At 40.8% G+C, this 15215-nt stretch overlaps 1 protein-coding gene across 2 annotated transcripts in view; it reads right to left on the bottom strand.

The window, feature by feature from the left end:
- The window catches only part of ADAM12 (ADAM metallopeptidase domain 12), a 330750-nt gene that overhangs the window by 49370 nt on the left and 266165 nt on the right, over nucleotides 1–15215 (bottom strand). For both annotated transcript variants that reach the window (XM_050959376.1, XM_050959375.1), the window contains exons 12-14: nucleotides 9141–9318; nucleotides 6286–6375; nucleotides 4581–4776 (exon numbers count right to left, since the gene is read on the bottom strand). In XM_050959376.1, coding sequence (XP_050815333.1) covers nucleotides 4581–4776; nucleotides 6286–6375; nucleotides 9141–9318 — 464 coding nt within the window. The remainder of the gene's footprint in view (nucleotides 1–4580; nucleotides 4777–6285; nucleotides 6376–9140; nucleotides 9319–15215) is intronic.

Here is a 15215-nt window from a genome sequence, read left to right as displayed (position 1 = left end):
GGGGGCAGAGCACAGTGGGGATGCTCTTTGACAAGTTTACTGTTATTTTTAGACTGTTCCCTATGTATTCTTTTATTTTCTGTCCAGCCAAAGACTTAGTGAAACACAAAACATATGTTTTGTCAGTGGCCTTGATTTAGGACCAAACTCTAGCTGGGGAGGCCTTAGCGCATCCAAGAGGTTATGCACTTTTCCCAAGTGTGTCTAGGTATGGGTTAGGAGGCTGCTTGGACTTCTCTTTCATACACTCGGATTATTTAACATCACTGCACTCTTCGGCTGCAAATGACTGACTGAAAAGTAGGCCAGAGTTGCATGTCAGTCTATGATCTGTGCTCCTGTGGGTAAATGACTGATGGAAGGAAATGGTTTGGGGTTTCAAGGAGTATTGCAAGACTCCTTCCCACTCCTTATCTTCCAAACAGCCCCTTACTTTCTTTGTTTGGTAGCTCTAATGCTAAATTGTCATTCAGGTGCTGTCTTAGGCTATGTCTACATGATGCAGCTAAAAGGTGTGCAGTGCAACCTCTCTTTGTCGGCAGGAGAGCGCTCTCCCACCAACAAAAAAACTTCTACCCACAACGAGTGGCGGCCGCGCTCCTGCCGACAAAGCGCTGTTCACAGTGATGCTTTTCCTTTTCGGAGCGGCGGAGAGGGTTAACACCTCTGAATGACAAAAGTTTTGTCGTTCACTTGCCAGTGTAGACAAAGTCTTAGTCAAGAGGAGCCACTCAGTTTCCCTGTCTGTCACTCAGGGATTTTACCCTGACATCATATCCTACTACCCAACTGTCATAAATGGTGGAGGTCAAAGGGTGGAAAAGACACAGAATCTGTCCCTGGGGAAAGCATATGGGGATGGTCAGCCATGTAGGCACTAAATGTCCTAAAGATAGGTGCAAGGTTCTGTGACACCTAGGCAAATCTTGAGGGCTCCACAGCGGAGTAGGATTTGGTCTTGGGTTACTTAATTTACAAAGATTAAATGGACTCTGGGAAAACACGCCAAATTATTTTTAAAAAGATGATATCCTGGTATAATTAATGCTTAACCCTAAAATACTGCTCGTTTTATTGAGCAGCAGGGTCATGAGAAGTACTTCTCCATGTTAACTGGACTTATCTGCTTGAAGCAATGAAGAAACATGGTACAGTATAGTTCTTCTTTCCCTGAAACAGATTCTCATTGCTCTTCCTAATTTAAACAAACTCAAATATCTCTCATTGCTTTTCTTTAACTAGATCTACAAAGGTATGGTCAACATTTATCATGGGTGTGTGTGTGTGTGTGTTACTGGGTCTTTGTAAGGAAACACAGACCAAAGACTTGAATATATTTATACAGGAAACCTTACTATGGACACGCAGACCAAGGACTGAATATATTTATATAGGAAACCTTACTATACTTTCAAGTATCGGAGGGGTATCCGTGTTAGTCTGGATCTATAAAAGCAGCAAAGAGTCCTGTGGCACCTTATAGACTAACAGACATTTTGGAGCATGAGCTTTCGTGAGTGAATATCCACTTTGTCGGATGCATGCATCCGATGAAGTGGGTATTCACCCATGAAAGCTCATGCTCCAAAACATCTGTTAGTCTATAAGGTGCCACAGGACTCTTTGCTGCTTTTACTATGCTTTATCTCACATGACTTCCTGTTATTCCACCTTGCTTATTGGGAAGAAAAAGAAGAGCAGGTGATGTGTACAAGTGAGAGAGTGAACTAGGGTCTGTGTTTCTCTCTGGCTACAGTAGGGTTTTTTTAATAATTATTACAGTTTGGGTTCAAATGTGAAATTTATACATTTTAAAGTGCTGTTAATATTATAAAGATGTGGCTCAGAAAAGTATCTTAGACTGTTCAGGGTCTCTTTTTGTTTTACAGGAAGTATTTTTATGATTCCCACATTACTGAGGTATAAAAAGAACAACAGAAAACACTGGGCTTGTCTACACTTGAAACATTGCTGCAGCACTGCAGCTATGCTGCTGTAGCACTTCAGTGTAGACACTACCTATGCTGACAGGAGAGGTTCTCCCATCAAGATTCACCTCTCTGAGAAGGGTAGCTAGGTCGTCAGAAGAATTCTTCCCTCAACCTAGTTCTGTTTACACCAGGGTTAGGCTGGTTTAACTATGCTGCTCAGCGGTGTGGATTTTTCACACCTCTCAGTGAGGTAGCTTGGCCAACCTAACTTTTTTGTGTAGATGAGGCGACTGAAACTTCACTTTCTTACATGGCATTGAATCAAAGGGGAAAAAATTGCTCTCAGCTCACACATCTGAGATCCATTGGCACCAGCTGGGAGTTTTGCTGTACAATCAAGTTTAAAATCTGGTTTTGCTATAAAAAAGTCAAGCTACACATCTGTTGTTTTAAGGTTAATATAAAAATGTTAGGCTCTAAGAGAGACTGTTTTGTGCCAGCATTACATTACTGCTATTTGTAATGGTAAATGGTAAATATTTCCAGCTCTGCTACAATTCTTCACTGATTAACATCCTTGCTTGGTTCTCTTTCTCTCTCTACTGTAATTCTGCTCTACCCTGCTCCTATTTTCCACCTAATAGCATAGAGGAAAGATGGTCCTGCAATTAGATACTAATCTGGGAGACCACATTCTATTTACTCCCAACTGCTGTACTGATATATATGACCTTTTTTTGTTTCCTTCACAGTTGGAGTTTTGATTCAACAATTATTTAAAAGCTGTGGGCCAGCTGGTGTACACTGGGGTAAATCCTGTGAAATCAATGAAGCTTTTTCATTTTACACCAACTGAGGATCTCACCCTGATTCTCACAAACATGACTGTATTGAAGAGTAGGTATAGCACAGGCCTTGTGCCTTAAAAATAACACAGTTATTGAAGCCACAACCTACCAGGTATCAGTAACTGCATTTAGAAAGAAAGACTCAGGGTGTTTGACACATTCTCATGGGAAAAAGGAGGCAGATTCTGATCTTACCTGGAGAGGATTTACACCAGTGTAACTCTGTGACTTCAGTGGAGTTATTTCTGATTTACAAAGGTGTTAGTGAGATCAGAATCAGACCTCTCGATTTGGGTTTGGCAGTCTCCTCTCTTTCTCCCTCAGAAATGTCTATGGTAGCTTCCAAGAATAAGAGAGAGGGCCATTCATGTTGTAGGGGCAACCACAGTAGGAAAATTAATACAGCAGCAGCTAGCAACCGTGCAATGTCACAAATGCTAAACGTCTCAAGGGGTTTTATCACCCTGCCATAAAAACCTTATACTGTTACTCCCTCCGGCTTAGCTGCACCATTTCTGGCTGTTGCTGTAACTCAGAGAGTCATTGTTCTAGTGCAGACCTGGCACAAGTGGGGTGTGCAAGTGCACGCCCATGTTATTGAAACTAATCATGAGACAAATGAAGTAATTCCAGGTAAGGTGTTTCATGACCAACTGGTCCCTGGGCTCAACAAGATCTCGGACCATTTTCCCATTAAATGAGCCCCAGTAGCTCCTCTCTGTGGTAGGCTTGTGATGTAGCACAGCCCACGTTGGACAGAATTTTTAAAGACGGTAGTGAGAGAACTGGCATTGAGAAATGGAGCTTCCAGAGGAACCTCTTCCTCAGGAAATGAAGATGGCAACAGAGCCCTGGGAATTCAGCTTCCTGACCTTCAGCTGGATTTATCTCAGTGACAGGAATTACTAACAGTTCAACTGAGTAACATTCCATTGTATGGAAAACTGTTTTGCAAAGGGTTTTTCTTTTCTACATGAGAAAACTTCCTGTATCCGTGGGATTTAAAAGTGGATTTAATCACTAAGTATGTCTATGGTTTGTATGTAAGGTTGCTAGTGTACTGGTGGATTTGGTGGAGTAGTTCAGATGCAACTTTTGTGTGGGACTGTGTATGTACACACAACATACACACAAATCAGGCTGTTAACTCCTGAGGTTTTAATGCTTCATTTCCATTTGCATTAATGACTTCAAAGAGAGTTGAGAGTGCTCAGCACCTTGCAGGATGATGCAAGGCCCCAGTTCAGCAAAGCATTTAAGCACGTGCTTAACTTTAAATTCGTGTTTAAGTCCCAGTGAAGTCATGGCAGAATCAGGGCCTAAGTACAGTAATTTGCCTCAAGTCACATAGCCAGCTAGTAGCAGCCAGGAACACCGTCTCTCAGTCTCCTGCTATAACCATTAGATACCACTCTGAACAAAAAGGGAAAACAAATCCTAAAATTGTTCCATCAGAACGAAAAATACTATGGGCCAGATCCTCAGAGAGTGTAAATAGGAGTAACTCCATTGGCTTCAATGAAGCCATGCTGCTTTACACCAGCTGAGGATCTGGCCCTAAATGCCTAAAACTAAACTTCTTTACTAATCTGAACTTTATTTATAGGCCTTAAAATCTATGAATATGTTGGTGAACAAAACACTGGCACAACTTCTTCATATGTCTTCCTGATCACAGTGGGTACATATTGCAGTACATAACACTCTCCTGCACAGCCTTCCAAAGTCATATGATATTTGTTATTTTATTAAAAACTGACATAATACCTAGAATACCCAGCTCTTTGTATTCAGAACTTACCTTGTCCCCAGAGTGTGACACATTGTTGTTCATGAGTCTGACATATGCCATTATAACAATACCCATCTACTCTGTAGCATGGATGTCCATCGTGTAAATATACATTAGCTGGGCAGTGAGGATTAGCTCCAGTGCAGAACTCCGGAAGATCACAGGAATTACTTGAGTCTCTGCAAGAAATTCCCGCTGGCTTCAGCTGAAGGAAGAAAAAAGCTGCTGTAATTCCAATCAATAAAAGATCTCCAGTGGTATAATTTATGATACACATTAATGTTTTATTTCAGAAGCTCTGCACCAACTGACCATTAAGCACAGCATAAAGACAATTGAGCATTTTATATATAATTATTTGACATATTGTGTAAAGGTTTTTGGCACATTTTCAAAGCAAGGGCACAACTCTGCTCTTAGATGAAAGTGTACGGATTATGTGGTACACCTCAGAGTAGAATTTAGCCTTTAATTAACTTTGCAGTGGTTTGGTTTTTAAATGGACAGATAAAGAACTAGCATCAGTTTTTCAAGGGGCCTCCTTAATTGCTCCTGCAGACATAAAAGTAGGTGGTGTTTTATGACAAAGGGCAACTGTATGTGCGGATCAAAAGTGAGGCTAAAAATATTTTCAGTGGTTCACTGCCGATATTGGGTCTACATTACATGCTCAAGGTGATTGTAATGACATAACTATTGAGTCAGCAAACTAACCATATAACATTACATGTACTAGCCTTAACTAATACAACTAACTTAAGAAGAGGTTATCCTCTCCCTCTTTCCTGCATACTGAACTGGATGGCCTCTTATAAAAGATCCTTCTCTTTACATGTTTCAAGATCTCCCCACCCACCAGAGAGTAGCCAGTCCAAATAGCTGCTCCTGTCCTTGCATTGCTTAACAGAATAACTTCATCCTCTTCAGAGCTGAAAGAAATGAATCAGTAACTGGCGACTCGGCCATTCTCCGTACTTACTTATCAACAAGATGACAATGGTTATGTACTGGAGTCAAGCTAAATTTTTAACTGCATCAACAAGGTATTCTAGACAACAAACAGAATGGCTTAAAGACTGACTCTGATAAACGGTATGTGTTTGAAAAGCATCTAAGCAGGCTTAAAACAGTGCCTGCTAGCCTCAGTGAAACCTTGCCTAGATACCTTACGAACTCATATTCAAAAGCTGTTTTGAGGACTTAGGAATATCACTGTCTGTAGCAACCCTGTCTAGCTGTTCATAACCGTAGCCACAAGGCTAACAATTTGCTGTCACTTATGACTTGCCAACAAAAAAGGTTTGTTTTAATAGAATTCATTAACATTCATCCTCCTTAAGAACCCCTCCAGACACAGCATATGAAGCATTTCCAACGTACCTTGATTGCCTGCCATGGCATAGCATCCCAAAGTGTTTGCAAAAATCTTCATGCAGAAATTCATATAAATGCAGGGATTTTGCATGCACGAGTGGAAACAGCCACAAATACTGCAGGCACAATTAAGGTGGGCCTATTGATTTGGCCCTGTATCTTCAACTGCTGTTTCTGGTTGATATTTTTTTTTAAAACAGCTTACGTGAAACACTAGAAGTGTTTTAATACTTAATTATACCAATTTGTTTGTTCTGCCTCCTTGTTTGATAATCTGCAATTAAGAGGATTATGGAATTCTGCCACTCCACAGCAATAAGAAACCGTTCTACAAATTCACCTTGCAGTCTTTACAGCAAAGTCCATGGGCGCACACTGCTTCTGCTTTCAAAGTGCAGGTAGTAGCATTACAGCAACGATTTGTACATTCCTAGATGGGGAATAAATTAACATTGGACACCATTAAATAAAAATTGGTTCCAAATCAAGAGGCAACGTGTTTCTAGAAAGCACGCTCTAGCTCCAACAGAAGTTATGGGTTCGATGCAGGAAATACTGTGAAATTATATGTAGGAGATCAAATTAGTTGACCTTTTGGCCTTGAAATCTGTGACCCTATAAGTAACTGCAGTAAACCAGCAAGGGCCATAGAGCTCTGCCTATTTACTGAAGATCAGCCCCCTGATATTATTAACATGTACAATATATGCATGTAAGAGTCACCAGTGGCTGTAGCTCCACTGAAATCAGTGGAGTTACACTAGTATGAAGCTAGAGGAATGTAGTGGTGAATCCTGGCCCAAAGCCTCATTGCCAAATTCTGTCCTCAGCTATGTGTGTGCAGTGACACTGTTGTCAATGAGGCTCCACTGGATCACCGATAACAGATTCTGACCCTAAAGATATTGGACAGTCTCCAAGACATTATAAGAAAAAAAAATGAATCTAGCCAATCCTAATTGTCAGTTATTTCTAAACAGAATAAGAAAAAAAATGAACCTAACCTACCTTAATTGTTAGTTATTTCTAGATAAAATACTGAACAGATATTGCAATTGTTTAGGGCAGTGTTTCTCAAACTGGGGTCGCCACTTGTGTAGGGAAAGCAACGGTGGGCTGGGCCAGTTTGTTTATCAGTCTTAGACTGATACAATAAAAACTTTAAGAAAATAGTGGTTATGTTTCTGACATTATAGTCATGAGCTGCAAACTAAATCACTTGCACTCGAATCACAGCTGTCTAAGATCTAAAATAGCAGCAGATAAAACTGCTGTCCAGCAGTGTTAAGTCAGCCTGCCATCTATCGATGCTACAGAATATTCAAAGATAGGATATAGACTATGAATGAAATTCCAACCAAAATTCAAAATCACTCTTGCACAATTCTAATCACTCACTCCCCTGTTACTCATCACGCAGAATAAGTCTGCAGCACATATCTAAGCTCTCTCTGTACATAAAGCTTTAAAGTGGGCCAGAATGGGGAATGCTGAACTTAACTGGTGTTTTGCATTGACACTAGTCTTAATTGGGATTTCACCTCTTGTCTTCACACATACTTCTCGATGACTCAGTGAATAAGGATCTCAGAACTTGGTCCTAATGTTTTGGCTAATGGGTCCTGCAGAGGCATAAACTCAAGGTCCGTTGTGTGATCATCACATAGTGCACAAAATTCTTAAACCTGGACATTAAATACAGCTATACTCCTGGGTAAAGCTTTTATGAGCAGAGCAATGAAAATTGTAACATGTGGTTCTAATATGTTGGATAAACCACTTGTTATACATAAATATGCTTGCAGTGATCTTTCATCTTGAAAGCTGATAAAAACAACTATAATGTGCAGCATGCTACAGTCTCATATACAGAGGTGCACTGTGACTGGTGCCATATAGCATTAGCACTGGTGTACGGACACTGGTATAAATGACTTTGATAGTGAAACATTAACTAATACAACAGATTCGCTGGTACCTCTCAGACCACAGTGAGAGAGTGCAAGTTAAATCCATTGTACCCGAGTGTTAGTTTTCTAAGCTATTTAAGAAAACAGAGAGAGAAGAGGCAGATCAAGATACTATTCAATGGTATTAAGTGGCTTTGACTCTAAAAAGGTGTCACTTACACTCAAGAAAAATGAGAATGGTAACTGGATTGGAAAGATATTTGCAAGCTATTGACACTCTACTGGCGTTAAACAAGAAGATAAGCCTACTTCTTCAACCCTGTTACCCCGAAGAATGAGTGAGCTGTCAGGAAATCCTTATGGTTTGTATAAATTCAATATCCTGTATGGAAAGGCTACAGCAGCCATTTGCCGTTTTAACTATCCTGGGTCTATTTTGTCAGCAGTTCCACATTTATCAGAGGAGACAAATGCCTCATCTGCTGATGTGTTCAATTCAGTTAGTCTGGCAGAAGTTCAATATGACCAACGAAAACTGAGACTAAAAGAAGTATGGACGTCTGATCAGATATCATTTTAATCCTGGTATTCTGCATCATCTCTCCTGATTCTAGCCGTCCTTTAACACATTCACTAAATTAAACGGAATCAGCTTTGAGGTAGTAGTAACCTTTCTGGAAGTAGTGTAGGTTATTTCTATTAGTAAAGCAACTGAATCCGATGGTTGCAAAGAAAAAATTCAGATCAAAAGGGGAAATGCATTGTGCATTAAAATGGAAGCAGGTTTTCCTGGGAGCAATATTTTATGATATTATTTAGTTTATAAAAACAAGTAGCTCCAAATCCAAGGAAAGAAATCTCCAGATAATATATGGTACCTTGAGAAATCTGAGTAATTTTAACCAATTTGTGTTGGTTTCAGGTCATTAACTAGCACTGAAATGGATTTCCATGTTGCAAATCCCAACAGGAACATGATTAAAATTCTTGGTCACTAATCTTAAGAGATACAGGTAGTTTGTAAAACCACACTAATATGACACTTGGGCCTTCCTATTGCACTGCAATCAGACACAATGAAAAGTAAGCGGATTCTAACAGCTATTGGGGGAATTTCATTAAGGTTTGAGATTGAGAAATGAAGGAGGAGGAATAAGAATTTTATTTAATACCCATCAGTCTCAAAAAAGTACTTTGACTAATTTGCAAGCACTTTTGCCCTCTTCTCCATAACAGATTGGTAGCAAGGAGAAAAGCAGTAATTCTAAGAGAGAGAGAGCCTTACGTCAGGTTCCCCACAGTCACACTCCTCTCCATCTTCCACATAGCCATTCCCACACTTCTGTCCACCAAATGATTCCTTAACTTCAGGCAGGTTAAAGAGACACATCCCCATTCCTTTTTCCAGGCTGTTTTCCAGGTCCTTTTTACTGCAGCTGCTGAACACCATGGGAAATGGATAGCTGGGAGAGAAAAAGATTGAAAAAGAGAAAGATTAGCATTTTCAGATGAAAAAAATCTCCCTTGTTCTGGTGACCTCCTCTGTGACCTCTATACACAAACAAGCACTAGGGTTTCCTTTATTCACCATTCCACACAGGATTCAGCTGTAGAAATTCACTGTAGGTTGAACCATTCCAAGAAACATTTTGAGACTAGACTCAATGATTTCCAAGAGAATTTCCATGCTTAACCACCTAACTTGTGGATGCAAACAAGACTTGAGCCTTCACATCAGGAGCTGTATGTCTACATAGCTGATTATGCACGCAAAATTGTGAGGGCTAGTTTAGGCCATGATCCTCCACCGTCCACAAGTGCAGAACGTCTTGCATCGGCAGGGCCTTAGGAGCTAGTTTAAGGCCCCTGTGAAAATTTGGCCCAAAATTATAGATTTCACTCATTTTAAAGTTAAAACCCAACACATTTTATTAGAGAGAAGTTGTAGGCCCCTTTGCCTTCATCTTGGTGGACTCATGGTTTTCTTAGGGAAAACAAGTGGGAAAAATACCAACTTATTTTAGTTACAGCCCGCTCCTGCAATCTCCAAGCAAGCAAAACTCACCTTGAAGTCAAGGCTTAGGGATCATGGGTCTGAGGCAAATTCTGTTCTCATTTTATACCAGGATGGATCCAAAGTAAATACTGAAGCCACTCATATTATGGATTTACGGTATAACAGCAGAATTTGTCTCCCCAGTTTACTGCCCATGGGCATGAATATGTTGACTTCCTTTCTAAGATGCTCAAAGGGTATTAGCACACAAATCTCCAAATATGCTCTGCAATGCTCCATTTCAGAGTAGCAGCCATGTTAGTCTCTATCTGCAAAAAGAACAGGAGTACTTGTGGCACCTTAGGGACTAACAAATTTATTTGAGCATAAGCTTTCGTGGGCTCCGCAATGCTCTGTGCTTTTACTTCAGAGGATTCAAGTCAGCACCCACTGATGTCAATGGATGTTTACCACTTGCTTCAGTAGTACTTGGATTGGGTCACTGGTACATTACTGTGGAAATCACGCTATCACCCTGTAAAGAATGCCAAAGCTCCCTCTCTCCACTGGGACATGTGCATGATTACATTAGATCTGGATCGGAACCAGCTGGCAAATAACATGCAAACTGCCTTATTTCCCTTAAGCCTTTGGACCCTATTCACGACCACTCTACACTCAGGCAGTAATGCAACATCATGGCAGCACAGGGAGCCAGACTGATGATGACTGGGCTTTGTTCCCTAAATGCTTTCTATCAATCACGTATTAAGAACAGGGTATGATCTTAACAAGCAAATAAGATAATAAATGAAAGTCCTATACTGTTGAATTACAGAATTTAATGAATCAATTGTTATTTCTAATAATGCAGAGTAGAGTCTGTTCTTCTCAGAGCCGGTGAGACCATGCCCAGAGACAGCAGAGAGAGGATCCTTTCTAGTTAAAAAAAAACAACCCAGATTGAAACAGTTGTAAATGGAATGGAGGTTTAAGTTCCTATATTGATTTAGAAAGGTTAATTAGGATCTTACAGTAAGGTGGAGAGTAGCTTACACAAAGAATTAATTTGCTCCTCCTTACAATTACCTTTTCACAGATTCCTCTGAAATAAAATAATCAACTCTCTAGCACAGGATGCAGATGTGCTTCTGAAGAAGAAAATAATTTTCACTGAACACTTATGGGGCTTGACTTGCTAAACTAAACAATGCTGTGGTTCACTGACACATGACTCTAATAAGCTAGCAGGCATCTTCACTTAAGGAACTGGTTTCTGGAAAATGTTAATGTTTAATAGGATGACAGTGCCGAAGGAGCATGAGAGAGGAGTCAGACTACTTTTCAGAAGCCTTGGGCTCTTAGGGAAAACAGGGAAGGGATCTGGGGATAATGGGGAAGGAAATAAAGGGAATTTGAGAAACCTTCCTACCTACCCTTGTATAGAACTGGGGAGATTAGCATAACTGCGGACTCTTGATTGTATGCAGTGTAGTTGTAGCCATGTGGGTCCCAGGATATTAGAGAAATAGGGTGGGTGAGGTAATATCTTTTATTGGACCAACTTCTGTTTGTGAGAGAGACAAGCTTTAGAGCCACACACAGTTCTCGCGATTGGTGATTCCTGATAACTCTTGGTTTGGTTGGGAAAAAGTTGCACAGAACATTCTGTGTATGTGAATGTGAACAAGTAGGCAGACATACAGCATTTCCAAATTCTGATCTGAACGCAAGCATCACTCATATAACTGATTCACAGATTCTGTTTGGAACATGAAAGCATATTTAACTAGGCATGATTCTTGCCTCAAGCTGTGAATGTCTGAAGACTTGATCCTGCAGTTTTTTGGTAAGGGTTTATTTGAAACCCACCAATGTGAAGAAAGAGAGACATAAAGACAAATATGTTCAGTCAAAATTTGACGTGGGAACATAGATAATACATTTTATTTCCTTCTCTGCTGTTTTTGTAACGCAGTTTCAACAGCTCAGTAAATTTGCTACAGCAGCATGCTGGTCAAAACTCTGAATATTTAGGGTCACATCTTTCCTTCCATGAATGCCCAGAATTGTTCACATGAACAGGAGGTGCATGTATCCACCACTGGGAGAACAGAACCCTTATTCTGTACCAGTGACAAAATAATGTCATTGTTATTGAAGGAGATTTCTTCCTCTCCCTCTCATCCCCCAAAAGGAACTTCAAGCTGTTTCCTATTTTTAAGTAAGAGACCCATTCATCTTCTGGCTTTTCCTGCTCTTGACACTGATTTCCTCAGCTGACATCAGTAGAGCACGTGTTATTTATGAAAGAAAAGACTGTTTGAAAATATTTGTTCTTCAACCAAGCAATCCAAAAATAAACAAACAATGATACAAGCACAACTGGAAACAGCATTTGAAGAGTGAATTCACCCACGAAGGGGAGGATCCTACACACACTGAAGCCACTGGGAATTTTCTATGGGAGCAGGACTGGTCTCTGACATCACTGACATTCTGATGTAAACACTTTTCCCTTTCTCCACAAGACAGTCATATCATTTGATATTTCTGCTTTTATGCTATGATGTTTTGGCTGCGTTATTTTTAAGCTGTTTCAGCAGCACCATGAGCTACTTGGGGTGGGGGGGAGGGCAATAACTATCATATGGAACAGCATTAGGCATGTTATTAGTTTAAATGAATGTTAGAGCTTGTGAAAGTTGATGGGGTAGTCATCATGTGGACTGAAATCCCCCAGAGAACAGATACAGCAAGCTTCCTGACACTGCTCTGCCAAAATGCCTCAGATCTGATCTGATCTAGAGTAACCACTTCTGGACATGAGAAGGTAGTTTGATCTCCAGCTTCCACGCAGTCCTTTATCTGTCTCCTAAAACTTTCAACAAAGGTGTTAAATGGGGATGGTGGCAGCTTGAGTGCTATCACAGGTCCTCACTTTGTAGGAGTTCACTTCAGACCATCAGCTCATTTCAAAGAGGCCACTAAAGAATTTTCAGAAGGAAACAGCTTTCATCACTCCCATCCTGTGACAGATTCAGGTTATCGACCGACAGCTAGTAAAATACTCCACATATCTCATTATCCATCACTGAAGCCACTATCATATATGGTTTTTATAGATCTTATTTCACCTCTGTGCAGAGGCCCAGCACAAGGCTAATTTAAGCACTACTTGAGTCCAACTTATTTTGAGATCCTAAGTGGGATGTAAATGGTGAATAGATTTTCTGCATAAGGGTAAATTTAACCCACCACGGATAATTTCAATTCAAACACGCCTGATGAAGATATACACCCATAGCACCAAAATCATCCCTGGTACAACACCACTGGCTTCAGTGGGCTTACCGCAGGGACAACTTTGGCCCACAACATCTAGCTTTCCTGAATTACCAGCATTCCATAACAACATCATCCATGTCCCTTTGATACTGAAACTGGGGTGTAGAGTCTCATGAAATTAATGCTCTAGTTTCCATCAGAAGCAAGATGTCATTGTTCACATCTACAGATGAGGCATTCATTTTAGCAAGATGATGCCATTAGTAATAAGTGACCCCATTAGCGACCGCGCCTGGTTTTGTTCCATTCAGAACGTTTTCCATTCATGATTATTTCAAATATTTAAGCTGTGTAAATGCCAGCTCTTTTTCTATACATCTGCTTTTAAGTTTAGTCCTTGTTGACCTGTTCTTTTCATTAACTAAGTGACGTGGCATCATTGAGAGTGCCCTTTAAGAAACTCAGAATCCTCTGTTAATGCTACCACTGCAGCACACATTACTGCCCTGTATACTCTAGCAGTCAGGAGTCTTAACCTCTCAATTTCAGAGGCGGACCCACCAGAACAGGGCTGAGGAATATTGTGGTAGGCACTGTACATAAATACAGTAAGAGAGACAGTCTCTGCCCCACAGAGCTTACAGTCTCGATAGATAAAAAGACAAAAGGTGAAAGAGAAACCAAAAGGTGCAGCAAGTCATACCAGGTCACAGAGCAGGTCAGTTGCAGAGCTGGGAGCAGAATCCAGAACGCCTCACTCCTAGTCATGTCCAATCCGCCACACCACACTGCTTCTTAGATTATGAATATCACAAGAGACAGTGTGGCCTAGTAGATAGAGCACTGGACTGGGACTCGGGAGACCTCTGTTTTATTCTGAGCTCTTCCACCAGCCTGCTGGGTGATCTTGGGCAAGTCACTTCGGGGAATCAAAGTGCTTTTGAAAATCACACTAGATGCCTATCTGCATCTTTTGGAACATAAATACTTTGAAAACTCTGGTTCTTCTCTATATGCTTCCATTTTCCCATTGTAAAGTGAGGATAATGATACCTCCTTTGTAAACTGTTTTTAAATCAATGGCCAAGAAGTGCCATATGAGATACAATTATTAAAATATCTTGTAATTCATAGCATGTTGCACAGGAGAAGAAACCCCTGGCTCATGAGGTCCTGAAAATGGTTATTTTTACTCTTTTTACAATGCCCTTGTAGGACCTCCCTGAGATGCCCTGGCTCCATACAACTTACATTCACAATAAAGAAAAAGGAGAACACACCAGAAGAGAGTGGAGAAGGGGAGAGAAAGGCAAGGGTTACAATGACAGGATCATGAGTTTGTTCTGATGGTTCTAAGGCCAGGCTGGACCTCAATTCACACCCTCAGAAATCATTAGATTTTCGTCACTAAGTCCACCTGAGCTTGGATGCTCCAGTCCAGACAGCAGAACTTCAGTCCCTTTTCAATGAGTGGCACTCCTCAGCCATCCTCTTGAGGATTGTCCCTGGTATTTAGTTTCTCACAGACGGGATCTGCCCAGGGAACATCATGAAGAAGACAGTGGAGACTCCTAGCAAACCTCCCTTGTGTTACCCATGTGGCTCGGGTCCCTCTTAAATCTTTCAGACTGGAGGACGTAATGAAAAAGCTGCTGCGAGAAAGGCAGGTAGAAGAGCTGCACCAGCATGACCAGTCTTTACTCACCTCTGCCTGAATCCCAACATCATGGCCCTTCAGTGCTTTCGGGAGCTGTGTCTGAGGGTCCTACTTGGTTTGTTGCTAAAGGTTAGTGATTGTTATATTCTAATCAAACCCACAACCTCCCAAATTCAAAGTCTCTATCTTCCCCAACCTTTTCCTAATTAATGTGCCACCTCACTTGAGAAATAATCTCCTTAATGGGTTCCACTGGTTCTGCGCCTAGTTTATTTCTCAGACATTTCCAGGTGGATACACTAGGTGCTAGTGAAGGATCAAACCCAGGGATCGCTTACACCAAGGCAGTTATCAACCCATGATGTGACAACTTGAGTGTCTGGGTGGCAGCATGTGTATGCATTAATCACACATTTCTA

This window comes from Gopherus flavomarginatus, chromosome 6 (assembly GCF_025201925.1).
Source record: "Gopherus flavomarginatus isolate rGopFla2 chromosome 6, rGopFla2.mat.asm, whole genome shotgun sequence".
NCBI classification, from domain to species: domain Eukaryota; kingdom Metazoa; phylum Chordata; order Testudines; family Testudinidae; genus Gopherus; species Gopherus flavomarginatus.
Note: the sequence above shows the minus strand (reverse complement) of the source record. Positions and strands in the feature narration are given on the sequence as shown.